Source organism: Urocampus carinirostris, chromosome 17 (assembly GCF_059441175.1).
Source record: "Urocampus carinirostris isolate Australia breed hairy pipefish chromosome 17, RoL_Ucar_1.0, whole genome shotgun sequence".
In the NCBI taxonomy this organism is placed as follows: domain Eukaryota; kingdom Metazoa; phylum Chordata; class Actinopteri; order Syngnathiformes; family Syngnathidae; genus Urocampus; species Urocampus carinirostris.
In genome coordinates, this window is record NC_142365.1 from 23,761,813 (window position 1) to 23,781,648 (window position 19,836).

The 19,836-nt window shown below is 40.1% G+C and overlaps 1 protein-coding gene across 1 annotated transcript; it reads right to left on the reverse strand.

Moving 5' to 3' along the window:
* Window positions 1-11,610: 11,610 nt before the first annotated feature.
* On the reverse strand, window positions 11,611-17,876 carry hspb1 (heat shock protein family B (small) member 1). The gene is made up of 3 exons (XM_088321436.1): window positions 17,293-17,876; window positions 14,366-14,429; window positions 11,611-12,102 (listed from the first exon to the last, which is right to left on the reverse strand). The coding sequence occupies exons 1-3, from the start codon at window positions 17,654-17,656 to the stop codon at window positions 11,946-11,948; spliced, it is 585 nt and encodes a 194-aa protein (XP_088177562.1). The 5' UTR covers window positions 17,657-17,876; the 3' UTR covers window positions 11,611-11,945.
* Window positions 17,877-19,836: the final 1,960 nt, after the last annotated feature.

Here is a 19,836-nt window from a genome sequence, read left to right on the forward strand (position 1 = left end):
ACTCATAAACCACTGTCGATGGAATTATGAGCAAGTAACTCTACCCCAAAATTGCAGCAGTTGTTACCTTGGTCAACTCTTAACCTACCTTACCATTTGTTGGTCATTAGTGATAATATGAATGTTGTTTTGCTGATTCCAATTAACAAGTAATTTGTATTAAACACTAGTAAAGCTCACATTTTCTCTTTGTGAAGTAAAAACAAACATAATACAGTGCCTTGCGAAAGTATTGTAACTTTTTGACATATTTCCATATTTCAGGCTACAAATGTGTGGATAAAAAACTAAATTCTTGGAAAAAATATTTTCTAAAAATCAAAATGTGTGTCACAATCATGTAAAGAAACCAAATTTATTCAACCTTTTATATTCTATTGACAAATAATAAGAATTAAAAGTAGGCGTTGCAAAAATATTGGCCCCTTCGAGTTAGTATGTTGTACAAACTCCTTTTGATGCTATCAATTTTGCCCATTCATCCTTACAAAACAGCTCAAGTTCTTCAAGGTTTGATGGTGATTGTTTTTGAGCAGCATTTTTTTCAGATCTTTCCACAAATGCTCTATAGGATTGAGGTCGTGACTTTGGCTTTGCCATTCTAACACCTTTATAATGTTAGTTTGAAACAATTATATTGTAGGTTTTGCTTTATGTTTAGCATCGTTGTCCTGTTAGAAGGTGAACCTGCGCCTCATTCTTAAGTCTCTTGCAGACTTTAACAGATTTTCCGCCAGAATCGCCCTAGATTTTGCTCAATGCATCTTCCTATCAACTGTAACGACATTTACAATCCCTGCTGAGAAAAGCCACACCGGAGCATGATGCTGCCACCACCGTGTTTAACAGTGGGAGTGGTGTTTTCAGGGTGATGTGCAGTGTTACTTTTATGCCGAAAGTAATGCTTACATTCAGCCCAAATAGTTCATTTTTGCTATCGTGTCACCACTTGGTTCCACGTGTTATTTTTGTCTCCCATGTGGCTTCTTGCAAACATCAAGCAAACCTTTTTTTCTAATATTCTTTCAGAAAGGGCTTTCTTCTCCTCCATAAATGGCAGATTTAAAGACTAATAGTTGTCTAATGCACAGATTGTATGCCTGCAGGTCATCCAATATGATCAAGGGCTTCTCGGTTGCTTGCCTTATTAGTTTTCTCCTGATTTTGGCCAAAAGTTTAGAGGAACAGCCATGTGTCTCATTTATAAAACTCGCTAAAACTAAAAGATCACTAAAGGTTGCGTATGGGGGAAACACAGGAAGTACGAGCGAACAAAAACTTACTGATCTACAAAACTGCGCACGCACGTCCCGCGCCTGTTTCTCTTTATAAATCACAATCAACTCTAACTTTGGCGCACGTGAGGGAAGCGCCCTTTTATGACTATAAAAGGCCAGGGGAACGCCGTAGATAATTGTTTAAACGTAACAAAGCAAATATGGCTACATAAGCCATTGTTCGTCTTCCTGTTTTGCAAGAGTGTGTCTTTTTAAACGCAGCCATCACCTAATGGTCTAAGGAACAACAGATGGAGGAATACCCTGATCATAGCCTACTTAACCAGCTGTCATGCGACCATGACATTTTAGTAATCAATGAAAACTATTGAATAGTAATAGTTCAATTAATTATTGATGTTTTTGTGTGTGCTCCCGGGTAGAGTCACTGTTGATTAGGCCTCTTAGGGGCCGGTCACACAGCCGTTTGCGGCTGAATCACGGCTAAAATTTTGCGGGTTTTTTTTTGCCCGTGGTTGCCCGCGATGGAAAATGCGCAAAATTGGCCAACCCGCTGTTCATCGGTGGTATGCCCGCAAAACAGACGCCGGCGACTGTTCTGCTTCCTCATCGCGTCATTTCTGCGTCATTTTCTCGTGTGGACCACGGGTATAAAAGCTCCCGAGCCGGTGTTGTGCCCAAATCCGACTCCTACGCAACACCCCCACCCCCTCGCGTGAATGCGCATTCTGCTGCGATCGCTTTTGTTGTAAGCGTGCATTGACGTTGGTGACTTTTTCATCCGCGTTAACAAACGCATTTCGTAGAATACGATCGCACTTTATTGTTTAAATAAACGCGTTATATAGACTAGGATCTCCCAATTGTTGTAATTAGCTCGCTTTATAGTTTTAATAAGCGTTTTATATAGAATACGATCGCTTTTGTTGGAAGCGCAGCAGAATTGGCGTTCACGCGAGGGGGGGAGGATTTACCGTTCGATTACGTTCACAACAAAAACAAAGACGGAATGGTTTAAGTTATTACATTCCCAACAAATGCAAGACGAAGTGGTTTTGGTTATATGTTCGCCATTACATTCCCTAAAAGTGAGATAAAACGAGGTAAAAGTGGTTGTAGTAGCGAGGGGATGCAAATCTCGGCAGGGATGCATTTCTCGGATAACACCGGGCTGTAGAAATCATAACCGCTCAAGACACAGTCCCGTGAAGATCAAGATTTCAAGCTATGGCATCATTTTTATTTTATTATCTTGAAAAGAAATGTCAAGAAATAAAAATGGATTAAGACGAGGTCACTACGCTGACGGGGATCCATGTTCACCCCCTTGACGTCTCGAGCACAACTGACGTGTGCTCGGCAAATCGCGCTGTATATACGCGGAGAAAGGCGTTTGACTGTCACACGCGTAACACGCTAATTTCACGTAATAACACCGCGATACAGGCGCAGAACATGCTATTACCATGCTCCACCCACGATTACCCGCTGAAATTTCCCGTCCTACCCATGTGTAACCACGCCCTGGCCGCGGCCAGAGCACGTCGTTCCGCGTCATTTCCGCGTCATTACCTCGTGTTGACCACGTGTGCGGCACGCGGTTTAACACGTGCTCAAACTTTTGAGCAGCTCAAAAGTTTTGCGCGCGGCCAACCACGTGTGAATTTCCGACCGCAAGTAAAGCACTGCTGTAGCTCGTCTATATGGCGGTCTCAAAACGTCCAACAGCGCCCAACAGCATCTGCTTCATGGCCAGAAATTTCTGGCCGTGGTTCAGCCTTGATACGCTCGTGAAAGGCTGTGTACCCGCGCTCTGAAGAAATGAGCAGCACAAAACTCTTTCGCGCTGCCACCCGCGCGCGAATTTCCGAACGCGTGTTAAGCACTGCTGTATCTCGTCTGCATTGCGATTTCAAAGTGTCCAATAGCGTCCGCCTCACAGGCAGAAATTTCTGGCCGTGATTCAGCCGCAAATGTCTGTGTGACCGGCCCCTTACTTTGTTTTTTAAATATACTCTTCATATGTGCTATGTGAACACTAATATTTGATTTTTTTTTTAGGGCACAAACCTTTAGATACGATTTTAGATACTTTCTTTGGTTTCATCCATCTGCCATTGGGTCGTAGTTTTCTGTTTCGCCAGATTTTGTGGGTACGCCAGGATCAGAGCTCCATGAAAGTCCGCAAATTCCCCTGTCAATTTAGTTGTTTTATAAATACGAAATGTTGCTTACAGATGGCGTGTGCCTTGTTTTGTGCGTACGTAGTCTTTTATAAATGAGGCCCTAGGTCGTAGATGGTTTGCAGTGGTTTAATGCTCTCTGTGCTTTGATATTAACTGAGACTTAATTACACAAAAGTGCACTCTGTTTGTGATCGCTAGTCATTTAGGTCGACATTACATTAATTCGGGGAACTTTTAGAGTCAGTTGGCTGAACTGAGAGAACAGGGGGGCAATTTTTTTTGCAACACCTACTCTTAATATTTGTTGTTGTAAATATAATAAAACATGTTGAAATAATTTGGTTCCACTTCACGATTGTGTCCCAAGTGTTGTTAATTCTTAGAAGATATTTTCAGTTCTTTAGCTTTGAGTTTGAAGCCTGAAATGTGTCAATATGACAAAAAGTTCTTGGGGGGCTTAATACTTTCGGTAGGCACTGTAAGAACTCCCATAATTCACAATCAAAAACCAAAACTGAATAACGCAGACTTAACTACATTACTAAATATTTTTTCTAACATAAACATGGTTTGAAATAATAGCATATAAAGATAAATGGATATTTGTTTACAGGCTGGACTCATGAGGAATTTAGATTTGGCCATTTTTTGATTTACTTTCATTTTTGAGTCTGCAAGAAAACTATTATCTCATCTCATCTCATTAGCCGTACCGCTTATCCTCAGTAGGGTCGCGGGGGGCTGGAGCCCATCCCAGCAATCATCGGGCAGTGGGCAGGGGACACCCTGAACTGGTTGCCAGCCAATCGCAGGGCACACAGGGACAGACAACTCATTCGCTCATTCACACCTAGGGACAATTTGGACCGGCCAATTCACCTGAAATGCATGTCTTTGGAATGTGGGAGGAAACCGGAGTGCCCGGTGGAAACCCACGCAAGCACGGGGAGAACATGCAAACTCCGCACAGAAAGTCTGGAGCTGGATTTGAACCCACGACAGGTTCCCATGACATGAACTGTGCCGCACAAGCGCTAACCACTGCGCCGCCGTGCTGCCCGAAATAAAGATTAAATCATGCAAAACATAAGGGTGATATTAGTGATGTGGAAAATGCAATCAGATCCTTTCTGGTGACACATAATGACATGCAAATTTATAATTTTCTCCATTTGCAATTTAAATTTGAATAATAAAGAATTATAAATTATTCGAATTATTTATTCCATATTTGACTGGAATCTATTAAATTTTACAACTTAAATTGTTTTGATCGGATAAAGTGATAAAATAACACAAACTATTGTCTCATGAGTTGGACAAAGAATAGACTAAATTAATATTTACCCACTTAATGTAAAATGTAAACCTTTCACCAGTTCTACAGAGGTAAGTTCACAGTTCATGGATCCCTGAACAGCCGGGGTCGCCGGGACACCACTCCCTGTTGTGTGTCTTGGGTAAGTACAGTTTGGTGGGGCCCATCCCTCTCCAGTTGTTTTTTTTTTCCTTGGGTAAGGTTTTGAAACAGAAACAGATAGTACTGGTTTCCATGGTTACCAGTAAGAGGAGATTTCCCTCTCATCATACTCCAATACAGCACCTGTATCCTCTGGTCGCCGCTGTTTTTCAGTGTCAAGCTTCAGAGATGAGTTGGACAGGCAGCATCGTGTGACAATACTCGTACTAAATCATAAATCACCGTGGAAAATCTATTTTGTTCAAAAATATTGAATATTACATCGTACTATTGTTCCTGATCACATGACAACATCCAGGCCCAAGAATATTTGTTGGGTGTTCATGGTTCACGGATCCCTTAACAAATTGGGTTGTAAGGACACCACTTTCTGTGGTGTGTCTTGGGCAAGTGGCAATGCTCATCCCTCTTCAGGCTGTTTTTTTGGGGTAGGGGTTCTCCCACACATAAAAGAGATAATAGAGAGTAGGAGAGGCCTCCTGATCTGATTCAGATACAGCACCTTCATCATCATGCGCAAACAAGATCTATACACGTTAGAGAAAAGCGTGTGGTGTAACGGTTAGCGTTAAATAAAGCAATCTGTGGGGGTCCCATTGTGATAGTTTCGAGCCCTCCACTCACCACATGAGAAATCACACTTTTCGAGCCAGGGGCTCTTTTTGGAGCTCACTTTGACCGGGAAATAGCACCTGATTTTCGCCTAGGACTTGCAGCGAGCGTCCAATATCTCCAAAGGTTGCATTTCAAGTGAAGTTCACGCATTTGCCTCCACTCATCAGGTAAGTGAATGAATGAATGAATGACAAACATATAGTATGTGCACAATAAAGCACTATATAATAAACCTACAGAAATATTACAACAGAAATAACACATATTATATTACAGCGATACTAAAAAATACTATTACAAAAATATAATAACATCAATACTACTACAGTAATGCTACATAAATACTGCAGATATACAGTACTAAAAAATTCTACAAAGGAAATATGACAAACAATACAATTACTACAAAAATACTGTTCAAAATATAACAAAAATACTTCTGCAGAAATACGACAAAAACACCACTACAATAACAATAAACTACAAAAATACCATTACAGAAATGGTTCTGCAGAAATACGACAAAAATACCAATACAATTATACTACAAAAATGCTCTTCGCCCTGAGATTCGATCTGCAACCTCATTGGAAATGTTTAAATCTAAGCTTAAAACACACTTCTACTCTATAGCATATGAATAACCTATATTTTATTTTGATTATATGTGTAATATTTGCCCTCATGTAGATTTTAGATGAGGGGATGGTGCCATAATAGTCTGTAATAATAGTTAGCAATAGTCTTTGATCTGTGCAGCCCTTTGAGACTCTTTGTGATTAAGGGCTATACAAATAAACATGACTTGACTTGACATGACAAAAATACTATATTAAAAACATTCAAAATACGAAAATATAATACAAAATACCGCTATGTAAATGCCACAGAAATACTACAAAAATATGAATGCAAAAATAATACAAAAATACTATAAAGGAAAAATACAACCACAGAAATACTACAAAGAACCACTGCATAAATATTATGACAGTAATACTACAAAAAACTACATAAGTACTACAAAACTCTGACTGCAGAAAAACTACCAAAATATATATTTTTAAAAACTACAGTAAATATCTATGGTTTGGCTTTATTGGCAGTGTTTCAAAACCAATTAGATAAAACCAATCTATTTAAAAACAAATGTAAAGAAATTTAACATCATATCATATACTGTATATTTTTTCATAGATAAAATTGTTAGGTCTCCAGGATCGGCCCCTTGGCCAGATGATTAAACCCACAGCGACCCACTTCTCCAAATAGTTGCCCACCTCTTATCTAAAGAGTCTCAAACATACTATTCCTGTTTTGATCCCATTAATATTGTAATACTTGTGAGTATAACTCCCCAACTAAGTCCAAATGACCGCCAGCAGGTGTCACTACTGTTTGTTTCCCTGTGGAGAGCTCCGTGAAGAGCAGCAACTGATATGACCAGGTACATTTCATTTACATTTCTAAAATATTTTGGTGTTAATATACAGATTATGGATATACGGATATATTATGGAGGTCTTGACCGCTAAAAAAACCCAGAGGTCAAACTGAGAATGGCTCCACATCTCAAATTAAAGCTTATGCCTTCAAGAACAAACCATGAAAGTTTAATGCTTTTTTTTTTCATTTTGTGAACAATAGTTATGCTTATCAGTCCCACTATATATTTGTCAAGAATTTCAGAATATGATGTACAGAGCAAAACACTAAAGGCACGTTCAAAAATCATTCAGAGAAAGGAAAAAAATCGGTTTTAGAGGAATCCGGTCACTGCTTCTTCGCACGAGATGCCCCGGAGCTGGTTTAATGGCTCACGTATGAATAATTTATGTGAGCATTTAAGTGGAAGTAAGTAGAAAATGGGAAAATGGGAAAACTGTTAGTGCTCTGGAGACAGCATTATTTCAGAACATGAGCTAAAACATTCCTTAATAACTGCACTAAAATGTGAATCTTCTTAACACATTCGCTTGTTTCAAATGATGTCGTGCCATAGAATCCAATGACACCGAAAATCAAGATTGAATGAGGATTAAGTGCTAATTAAGAAATTTTGATTTGGTTATGTTACCTGCCAATAATGTTCCCTTTCAGCAATTAGACAAAGTCTGTTATCATTGCTGGCCACTATGGCTCCAACTAACAATTGTTTTCATAATCAATGAATTGGTCGTTTATTTTTTTTCGATTAGTTGGATTTCTCATGGATATATTGAATTTCCTCCCCTTTATTCGGATAGAAAAAAAAACCACAAACCAGAATATTCTATAATATAAAACAACTTTAGATAATCCAAGTTTTTGCCAATTAACTTGACAACAAACAAAAATACAAACGAAAATATGCTATACTTCGCTCCGAAAATTCCTAAAACAACTGGCTTGTTTAAGATGGGGTGTGTCGTTTGAGGTGTTCTTAAAAAGTTAAAGGTCAACATTCTCCCTACTAAGTATGTGTTAACAACGCCTAACTGAGTTCAAAGAGCCTATTTTCTTACTTTTAGGAATCTTTTTCAGAACACGCAACAGATTAGGAAGGGTTTTGTTTTTTTTTTAAAGAGGGAGTGGAGCATTTGGGGAGCGTTTGAGTGATTTATGCTAGTCCCTACGTTTTTTTGTGTGTGTGCAGCATTAAAATGGTAAAAGCAAGCAAACGCCTGATCGAATACAGTTCGAACACCAACCCGAACCTGCAAAAAGATGAAAAAAAAAAAACGTTTATTCGAGCAAGTCTAACAAATACACATACTTGAGGAATGACCTGACCGAGACTGCACTGATGACTTTAAGCCATGAAATGGCGGCAGAGAGTAACAAAGTTTCAAATTCCAGTGGAGACGAGAATTTCTTCATTTCTCGTCGTAAAATTTCTGTTCACCCCCTTAACCATTTCTCAAGGCTCACTAGCGTGCATTCAGATGCCAACTTGGAATGTGATAGGCTAAACTAACAGCTTTATTGAACTCTGATGTTATGACTCAGGGCCTTCCAAAGGTTTTATGAAGGCCTCTGGACTGATTACAGACCCTGGCAACAGGTAATGGCCGAAATGTGATTGGTTAAATGCTTAAATATGAAAACACACATCAGGAAGCAGCACAAACAAGCAGACACACTAAAAAGAAACCGACAAACCAGTTGTAATGATTTAATAAGTATTCATTGACAAAATAGAATGACATGATTCAGATATCCCTGGCCTAGCAGGCCCTGACGGCCCACCACTACAATTCACAGTAATTCACCGTCCTCTAAATGCAGAGTAAAAAATAATATATATTAAAGTACAGAAGCAGTGATTCATGTGTAACTATACAACATGCTGTAGGCTGAGTGCTTAGCAGAGGGCTCTGAAAATAGCACTGGCCTGCAGCTTCGGACTCAAGAGTGAGGTTAGTTATGTGCATTAGTGGGCTGGCACGCAACATGAATGCAGTCGCAGTGCAGGAAGAGGAAGCAAACGCCATGCGACGCATTCACACTTGTGCTGATACGTCTTTCATTTGATCCACCTCTGACAGACCATTTTGTCTGCACCGGATGACCTCAGTTTGTGTATATATATATATATATATATATATATATATATATATATATGCATGGATATATATATATATACCGGAGCCATATCTCCCACAACACGTTCACATTTCTGACTCTTTCTGGGAGATTGATACAGAGGAGGGGATTCCCGGCCCCCTCGCTCAACCCAACTGATGTGTTGGGAATAATTCGGTGACCAAACCCCCCAATTCCAACCCCTAATGCCGAGCGCCAAGCAGGGAGGCAATGAGTACCAATGTTGTAAGTCTTAGGTATGACCCGGTCGAAGCTTAAACCAGCAACCTTCCAGTCTCGGGGCGGGCGCCCCACCCCCAAGGCCACCAAGCTGTACGCTGCCTTCGGAAAATTATGCTAAGAAAATAAACATCGGAGGGTCAATTACACTCCTTAACAGTAGATGAAGATATTCCCTGCACAATCTCTTTTACCTGGCGCATTTGAGAGGGACCGCTGAATTACCTCCCACAATGCCTTTCCCATTCAGTTCAGAATCTCGTCTGCGTTTCAAAGACTTTGCGAGTCAATGATACAATACTTTATTTTTTCTAGCTATGGGTCTCGAGACATGCCGTGATGGTAAAGTGGCGAGTAAAAGTGGTACAGTGAGCAAAATGCTGTAAAGAGGGGTTGAAAACATTCCACACCGTAAAGTGAAAATGTCTTTAAACAGTGTTGCGTATCCCTGTGGTGTACTGTATTGTCATTGGGGTTTTAGAATGACCCTGGCATTAATAGTTTAGTCAATATTATGCAGGGGTATTCTTATCAATCAAATGCACCATGCATAATTCAGTAAATGCTTTTACATTGATTGGTTTATTCTCAATATGGGTAAGTGTGAAGCAGATTGTAAAGCACTTCAGGAGGTCTTCAGTGACTTAAAAAGCGTTACATAAGTGCAGCCCATTTACCATTTTACCATTAAAAAGCAATATGGATTTAAGTTTCAAGCAAAAATACATGAACTATGGGGGCGGCAGTGGCTCAGGAGGTAGAGAGCTCGTCTTGGGATCAAGAGATCGCAGTTTGAATCCTCCGTGTTACATGTCGAAGTGTCCTTGGGTAAGACACTGAACCCCTAATACCCCCAATATGCAGGTTAGCGCCTTACATGGCTGCACGGCCGCTATTGGGAAATGTGAAGCACACTGTAAAGTGCTTTGGGAAGTCTTGACTTGAAAAGCGCTATATAAATGCAGATCATTTCATTTCATATAGACATGCTTTTTTTTAATTACCCGTACGTCAATAAATTTGTCTTCATTTTACATAACACAACTGGCTCCAAATGAATGACCTCATGACAACCTCCTAAACTGAACCAGAACCAGTATTACGAACTTAAACTGCCTACGAGGTATTTTGATCCTAGTCCAGAGCCGTTTTCACTGCATCATTTAAATACATTTTGTGGCCTGCAGCTCGTTGACGATATTGCAGTTGTTTCCATGACAACCAGACACATGCGCGAAATCCTATATGAGTGTGAAAAGTAACACTGCTCATTTCTGAATAAAACTCTGCAAAACACAAGGAACCAATGATTAAAGTACTCAATTTTTGTTTGTATTAAAAACGATACACTGATATACTTGAAGGAGATGAATAAATACATTCAATTTATATATATATATATATATATATATATATATATATATATATGTATGTCTCTGTGTGCCCTGCGACTGGCTGGCAACCAGTTCAGGGTGTCCCCTGTCCACTGCCCAAAGATAGCTGGGATGGGCTCCAGCACCCCAGCAACCCTACTGAGGGTAAGTGGTGAGGATAATGGATGGATGGATGAATGGATGGCACAGTTCATGTCTTGGGAACCTCTTGCGTGGGTTCAAATCCAGCTCCAGACTTCCTGTGCGGAGTTTGTATGTTCTCCCCGTGCTTGCGTGGGTTTCCTCTGGGCACTCCGGTTTCCTCCCACATTCCAAAAACATGCATGTCAGGTAAATTGGCCGGTCCAAATTGTCCCTAGGTGTGAATGAGCGAGTGAGTTGTCTGTCCCTGTGTGCTCTGCGATTGGCTGGCAACCAGTTCAGGGTGTCCCCTGCCCACTGCCCGATGATTGCTGGGATGGGCTCCAGCACCCCTGCGACCCTACTGAGGATAAGCGGTGTAGCTAATGAAATGATATATATATATATATATATATATATATATACATATATCCATCTGGTGGATAATTACAACAACAAAAATCCAGCGAGTCCTCAAAAATATCATATTAAAATTCAGGTTTGCTACCAGCTCTGTCCCTCAGATTAAGTTATTTTGTTGGGATCGGCTGGGCTGGGCTTTTATACCTGGGGGCCCCTAGTTGGTTCAGGCTGAATTGTTATAGGCCTGATCTTACATCTAAGAGGAGGATGAACTTACTATAGTCTGATCCTTGTGGAAATGTTTTTTCTTCCATGTTGCCTTCAAACTATAAATAGTTTGACATCTCTTTTCTAAACTGTACTTTGTGCAGGAGTTGTTGTTGTCAGACAGAAAAAATAGCCCAAAAGAGTGAAACTGTTTATGCCATTTCATCTTTATTCTCTGTTGACATTTCGAAAATCAACCGTGGTTGAAAGCAGCCTATTTGCAGACTTCTAACAACCCTTTTTCTGCTTTTTCGGGATGGTGAAGTGCATGCATGCTCTCTGGGGACTTTTTACTCCAGCACAAAGAAACGAAAGCGGCGTTCAGCAGGAATGAGAAGGAAAGAACATCGACAGAGAGCCAATGTGAGGAAAACAATGAAAACGTCACGCAAAAACAAACTCATGCGGTCGTGGTGCCCCACTCGGCTACCGAGGTCTCTGTTTCGCCAACATCGGCGTCAGGATCTCATTTTTGCCTTTATTTCTTCACCACGTCGCTTTTGGTTTCCACGGTGACGGGGATGGAGGTTTCAGCCGCTCCGATGGCCAGCTTAGCCAGGGGGGCCTCCACTGTCAAGACGCCTTCAGGAGACAGTGATGAGGTCACCTTTTCGATGTTGGCGCTCGAAGGCAGTCTGCAAGAAACAATAATCGGCAAAAAAATTAGCTGGGTTCGTACGGGGGCTTGAAATCCTTGAATTTTAATGTTGTGTTTTCAAGGATTGAAATGTCCCTGAATTTTGGGCACAGTGCTTGTAAATGCTTGCAAGTTTGCCTAAAAATGATGCTAACACTGCTTTCTTGTAGCTCCACTTTGCCATTTCGTTTCATCCCTCCTGAGTAACGGCAGCTGGCATTAGTTTTAAGCGCATTGTCCTATGAAGCATCATAGCCCCCTATGGCTCGTTACACCTAATCAGGGCACTATGATAGGTGTATTAGTGTAAGGATTACATATCAATTATGGACATTTGTTATGGGACATGCAAAAAATTAAGCTAGCATTTCCCGGTTGTGAATTGTTATAGGAAGAACTTCCTGTGATTGAAAATGTAAGCTACATATTATCGTCATTTTACCCAACACCTATTTGGGAAGAGATTTGTCTCAAGAATATTTACACATGTATTGTTCAGATCCACAAATATATTTGAGATTTACTCAAGGTCTAAAAATCAAATGTCGGATAAATTCACACACAAGATAAAAATCATATTTGTGTATCTGCAAAATTGATGACCCCCACTGGATTTCTCTTTTTAGTAGATACAGATAAATTTTAAAAATAAATGGAAATTAGAATTCCTTGAAAAGTCATTGAATATGGCCATTTAAAAAGTATACAAACCCTGATTAAAAACTGGTCATTTTAATAAAGTTGATGAAAAACATCAACCATCATAGGATGCTTTACAGCAGTGGTCAGCAACTGTTTCTGTACCATGGATCGAATTCATGTCTGACTATATTCTCGCGGCCAGAACCAATAATAACATCAGTAATAATAACAATGACTATTATAATAATAAGCCAAAATCCACTAGTGTAAACATTAGATCATGAGGGATCTAGATAAGTGTTTCTCAACTAGTGGGTCAGGACCCAAAAGTGGGATGCGTACCCGTTTTCAGTGGGTGGCAGTCCTTTTTTTAAAGCAAATAATATAATAATAATGATATATATATATATATATATTTTTTTTTTTTTTTTTTTAATGGAGGTTAAATTACAGTCCTTAGCAGTACATGGCACATGCTCAATGTCTTCTTACGGTTCGTTAAACAGGGCGTTTAAGAGAGACCGCATCTTATTTTATTGTAATTTTTGGGGTTTCATTGACATTTGGTGTTCACAATAATGGATCCCAAGAAAAATGTGATAAGAGGAAGGAAAAGTGGAAAACAACGACCGAGTTAAAAAAGGAAACGATTACGAAATACAAAAATGGTGTATGAGTGTCTTCCTTTGAAGCGCTGCTGGAAGGTACGGTAAATTGTTTAAAAACGTCATGTTTTTTATTTTTTACCACGATATTCACCTTTGTTGAATACATAATTAAATAATAATTGATGTTTGGGTACACACGTTATTAAATGTTTGAATTTCTTTTAGTATGAGGCTATTTTAAAGCAGCGTTAGGGGAGTCACTTGTATGCGATGTAGGCTTATATGCGACTATATACGGTACTTGATATCATTTTGGTTTTTATGGGTCATTTTGTCAATTATAGCAAGTTATTAACCAAAACGAATACGGACAGTGTACCTCGACATTTGTTAATAGTGGATAATGTGAGTATCAAACAAAAGGCTATCGAAAGACATCATATATTCAGAACTACATTTATTTTTTTTAATGATATTGCCTAATTTGCCGATCCTCGGTTGACAGCTAACAACAATAACAATCTAGTAAGCCTTAATTTATGCATGAAAATAAAAAGATATTATTATTTTGTTTAGGCTAGTTATTTGGTTTTCTCATCGTTTGTTTGGAGCCTTTATGTGATTAACTTAACCCTGCGAATCAAATGGCAATACAATATGCTTAGCCTATATGAAAAATATCGACAGTTGATTTAGATTCATTAAATAGACTTTCTAAAAGAATCATGTTATCCCAAAACATTTTCTTCGAAGAAATTCTCCTGTCATTTGCTGAAATGCAGGTCCTTTGTCGTCTTCTCCGATAGATGGCAGCAAAATCAAAGTTAAAACATGGACACAAGCGTTGACCGTTTAGTTTGAACATCAATATATGATAATTCCGTCTTTTACAAAAACAGGATGGCATTTTTTTTTTAAACAAATGGTCATCACGCCAACAAGGAGATCATTCTTTGTCTTAGTAATCTGATTAAAAGCATACAAGAAGCTGACCTAAAGTGTAAAACTTACGTATATTTCCTGGTGAAACTTCTGGAAACAAAGCCATGTTCATCTTTGCGCTCCTCGTGTTTGCCTGAAAACAAAAAGAGAATTTAAAATCAATTATTTGTTCCTAATACAGTAAGAAGAACGGCATAAAAAGGAGGATCAATGCCACTCTAAAAATTCATTTTTCTCTGTCCACGTTGATCATGTTTTTGTTTGTTGGCGAAATTTGTAAAAAAACAAAATATCAAAATTTGTGTCTTAAAAGGGGACCAAATAAATTGTTTATGTTCAATATATTATTCAATGTATATGATAATTTGCCTAAAATTCAGAAAGAAAAAAAAAATACAAAAAAACCCCTATAGAATTAGAACTAAAGTAATACTATAATTTAACTGCAGGAATACTACACAAATACTACCATAGTAATGCGACAAAAATATACTACAGAAATACTACAAAATATTACAGAAATACTATAAAATTAAATATCGAATGTTGTGCTTAAAAGAGTGAACATATATATTATGTTGCTTTAAATGTGTAAAGAAAAAGAAATACAATGAAATATTACGGCAATACTACTACAATATTAATATAATACAAAAATATAACTAGACGAAAGATTTTATACTCTCCCTGGACAGATCAAGTTTGGCCCAGACCACAATCTTTCACAAGCAATCAGGCAGGTCACCCTAGAGGTGAAAATGCCTCCAAAAATGACTCAGCACGTTTGTTTTTGTTGTCTTAGCCTTTATTTCCAGAATGATATTTCACCCTCCCAGGTCAGAACGACATTGAATATCCACACTATATTTTACAGACAGTCAAATAGGTTACCCCAGATGTAAAAAACTGCCTAATAAACTGACTCAGCATTTTTGCTTTTGCTGACTCAGCAACTTTACTGTCTTAGTTTTACCAGGATTTTAAAATATTACACGCAATCAGGCAGGTCATTCTGGAGGTAAAAATGCCCCCAAAACACCATCTTTTAGGGACAGTCAAATAGGTTACCCCAGCTGTGAAAACTGTCCAATAAACGGACTCAGCATTTTTGGTTTTGAGGACAAAAATATTCTACTCTCTTAGTTTGACCAATATCACAATATTTTTAAGCAATCAGGTTGGTCACATAAGAGATGAATCAATCAGTCTCCATTTTGTCTCGAGAATGGACTGGAGACTTTCTGACGTCAATTCGGGTGATGCTCTAATAGCACACGGCCATTGTAGTTCCTAAATCCGAGTGAGATAAATTATATGAGTTTCCAGACTCAGGCCGCAGGCTATATCTTTGAACACAATGCAGCCCAGGACTTTAAAAAGTTTGCCTACCTATGACGTCACCTGTAAGCTTCGTAGCTGTCCGTATTCATTATAACGAACAATGTCCATTGTGTTTGTTGTGGCAACAGGTTGATAATTCACTCTGAGCCTCCACTGGGAACTTTGCCTCACGGCCAAAAAAGGATCAACCTGTGGCTCAGTGCATTTCTCGAGTGGATCGTCTTCTGTTACAAATTCCGCTGCGGCTTTGTTTGTCCTGGGTGCCCCCGCCAGCCTTATCTGCACAAGCTCCAAATCTCTTTGGAGTTTAATCTCAAATACTCCCAAAAAGCCCGAGACTTACGAAAATTGAAAACAGCGATAGGAAAGTGGTCCCCTCCCACATTCTCGATTGTTTTTGTAACAGTGGGCTTCGATCCAAACAACACACTGCCGCTATCACACTGGAATCCGCTTCCTCTGAGTTATGTAACTAGAACCTTCTGGAACAGTTGAGCTGTTCTGCAGTCAAGCATGGGGTTTTATTTACTAATATGTTTTTTGCTTTTAGGGACACTTGCAATATTTAATAAGAGCCAGGATGCCCGCTCATTTGGCTATCTGATTAGCTCCCTGTCCCTTTTTAAGCCCGGTCCTGTCACTCTCCTGTTGTCAGTCCGTCTGTGAACCTCTGTTGATACAAGGCAAGCCTTTTTTGACCCTGACTCCCGCCTGTCTCGTTTTTGCTCCCGTTTTTCCATTTATCCGTTCCTTATCTCCTCGTTCGTCTCCGGCTACGACCCATTTTTATCCCGACCACGTTTTTGCTCTCCTGTCTCGGCTATCGACCTGTTTTTCCGTCACTGCTACGGACGATCCACTTCCGTATTCGGATCACGATCTGATTGCGAGAGCGACTTGCTTCCCCCGTCTAGCGAGCACCGGATCGCGGGCGCTGCCCTTCCTCTCTCGATCTCAATAAACCTGTGAGAAACGTTACGCGATTGGGACTATCTTCCTTTTGTTCTGGACGTGACACAGGATTTTACATTAGAAGACATGCCCACATTTTTTGTGTAAATATTGTGTAAATTATAACCCTTTATCTTCTTTTTTCCTTTACATTGTGTAAATTCTAACCTTATCTTCTTTGTTCCTTTATCTTATTTGTTTTCTTTTATCCTCGCTGTTAAATGTGATACTGGAGTGCCACGTCCAATTTCGTTGTCACAATATGTTTAACCCATTTTGTAACAATGACAATAAAGGTATATTCTATTCTATTCTATTCTATTCTAATAATCCCAGCCTAGTAGTAGTCTAATATCAACTTGTCCCTTCACTGCTAAAATGTTTTATTTTTTAGTAATTTGATTAATTAAGAGGGAAGAAGAAATGTAGTGGCTAAGCAAAGCCATTAGGAAGAAGTATCGGTGTAATTTTTAAGGAGACTTGTTCAGAAGCATTGCAACAATTACAGTCATTTACAAGCACTTGATTCAAACTTCAAGCAATCCTTGAAAACACAAGATTAAAATTTTAGCCTTTTCAAGGATTTCAAGCACCTGTACAAACCCTGAAAACAGCGATTGCTCGATATTGGTGAGGACAAGTCTGCTCTGTCCATGCCAAAACTACGCCTTTGAATTTTTGTAGAACAAAAAGTTCAAGCTCACCAGTGATTTCCACTACCCCGTCCTTGGTCTTGACCACCAGTTCCTCGGGCGAGAACTGGTTCACGTCGAGAGAGATCTTCCAGTTGTCCTGGGTCTGCTTGATTTCCGACATGCCGGTGCTCATCTGGCGGGAGAGGGACCGAGCCTGCTGAGCCATCACGGCGGCCGGGTAGGCATGGGGCATGACGGCCCCCATCTCGGGGCGCACGTACCCCGGCCAGTGCGACGTGTAAGGGAACGCCAAGAGGTCTTCGGCCGGCATGCCGAAGGTCTGGTCGAAGATCCGGTTGATGGGGTACCAGTCACGGAAGGGGTCCCAACTCGGGTTGCGGATCAGGGAGAAAGGAATGCGTCTCTCTGCCATGGTGGTGAAGAACTGCCTGGTACTTTGGCCTCTGTGAAACTGTTCAGCTGTGCTGGCGTCAGGCTTTGTATTTATGGGAGCGCCAACGTGTCCCCCTCCTCTTTGAGCTCCCTTCTGAACACTAGTGGAAGTTGCCAGAACATCTATTTGTGGCCGACAAGGCAAGCGATTTGGAATCCGGCGGGAAGTCCTCCACCCCTCCCTTAAACACACAGACGCAGATGACAGCTGAGCGCTGCACTGTTGAACCTTCCTCACACTTGCATCTTCGAGAAGGGTGGAGAACATTCAAGATGGCTGCGCGGGAGTCAGATAAGCCCTAATGAGATTCTTTACCATTACATAAATGTGAATTGGCTTGACCCAATATGTTTCATACAGCTCCTATTAAATAAATACTTTAATATATTGGGAATCCTCCATTCTGATAAGAAAAACAAATACTAGATAGCTTTATTTGCTGTTAGATTTCCTAGATAGATAGATAGATAGATAGATAGATAGATAGATAGATAGATAGATAGATACTTTATTCATCCCCGTAGGGAAATTCACATTTCCAGCAGTCTCCTTTGTTGTTTATTAACAGTTTAACAGGATGCCCTCGGGGTGCTTTGTTGTAGTTTAGCCACAGCAGAGTGGATGACGTCACACACTAGACCAAAAGTTTGACGTCCCTGCAGCGGAGGGAAATATTTGTGCCCAGGGATACACCACCTCGTGTTAGCGAGTCCACCTCTTCTCCGCTTGCCGCAGGCTTTCGTGTCTCTGTCTAACAGCGCTCAAGCCGAATAGCTCCGGGTAGCGCCACGTTAGCGTCCGGGATGCTAGACGTGAGCCACGTTTCCGTAAAACATAGCAAACTGCACTCCCTGTGCGCTTTGAGGTTTTTCACCAGCACAGCCACTTCGTCGGTCTTATTTGGTAGAGAGTTCACATTTACCATAATTATGGACGGTACCGAAGACTTATAACACCGCTAGCCGCTTAGCTAGCTCCGGCTCTCGATCCACGATAGGGCACGAGAAGTCTTAAGGGCAAGGAGTTGATTCCTCGAATAAACGCATTTTTGTGCGTTAAAACCCATAACGATAGGATAGAAAGTAATCCAAAGTGTAGTTGTCAAACGGGACGAAAAACACCGAAGATAGAAGCAATTAAAACAATAAATCACAAAAAGTGCAAATAACACGGAGCTGCTGGAAAGGCTGCCGCTTTGATAATGCTATCACTAATTCTATTCTAAGTGAGTGTTGGTGTGTATCAAATCAGAATCCTTGGTCTCACTATCTCCTGAGGTAAGATAATTGCTTCTACACTCTGCATCTGCAGACACACAACACAGTAAAAAGTTTCATAATACAATTGCATTATTAACATTCAGAATAAAAGCTTCAAAATTCAATTATTTTGAAAAAGAAAATCCAAATGTTGTGAAGCTTTAACGCTAAATAGATATGAACGTTAAGTAGAATTTTTGTTTTTTTATTTCCTCAATGACAGGTGAGGCACAGCATTATCTGCTTCCACTGACTGTACATCAATCAACAGAGAAATATAGTGCTTCTTGAATGTTATATTTTCACTCAGCATGTAAGGGTCTGGCGGGCCTCCGTCCACCAGAGGGCACTGAATCCCTAATGCCCCCAATAATCAGGTCGGCGCCTTGCACGGCCGCTATGTGTAAGTGTGAAGCACATTGTAAAGTGCTATGGGAGGTCTTCATTAACTTGAAAAGCACTATATAAATGCAGACCATTTACCATTTAGAGCACAGGTGCGCCCAGTTCAAACCCCAGTTGGGGCCTTTTGGTGGTAGCAGGAAAATGATCTCACAGACGGCTCTGTCCATCGTGTCCTTATGTAATATCAGGCTAATAAGGGACAGGTATGGGGTTGATTGGACACACCTGTCCCAATTACAAACCCATTAGGCGCCCTCTAGAGGACGGGGGTGCACCAGACCCTAAGACAGCACAGTTGAGTTTGCCATTATTCGTTTTCAAAAATGTTTTTATACACTGAGACCACAAAGAAAAGCATTTGTTTTCATTTATTGTCTGGACTGGAGCATGACATTCATTCACGACAAAGAAAGACCGAAGAGATTGAAGGGGTAGGGCCATATATGGAATAAATAATTGACATGGTTTGTAAGGGGCGGGGATTTTACAATAAAC

Excerpts from the sequence above, each read along its gene's own strand:
- hspb1 (XM_088321436.1), bottom strand. The coding sequence starts at position 17,656 with ATGGCAGAGAGACGCATTCCTTTCTCCCTGATCCGCAACCCGAGTTGG. Across the intron at positions 14,430-17,292 it reads CGGGGTAGTGGAAATCACTG|GCAAACACGAGGAGCGCAAA; the intron begins GTGAGCTTGAAC and ends TTTTGTTTTCAG. Across the intron at positions 12,103-14,365 it reads AGTTTCACCAGGAAATATAC|ACTGCCTTCGAGCGCCAACA; the intron begins GTAAGTTTTACA and ends TGTTTCTTGCAG.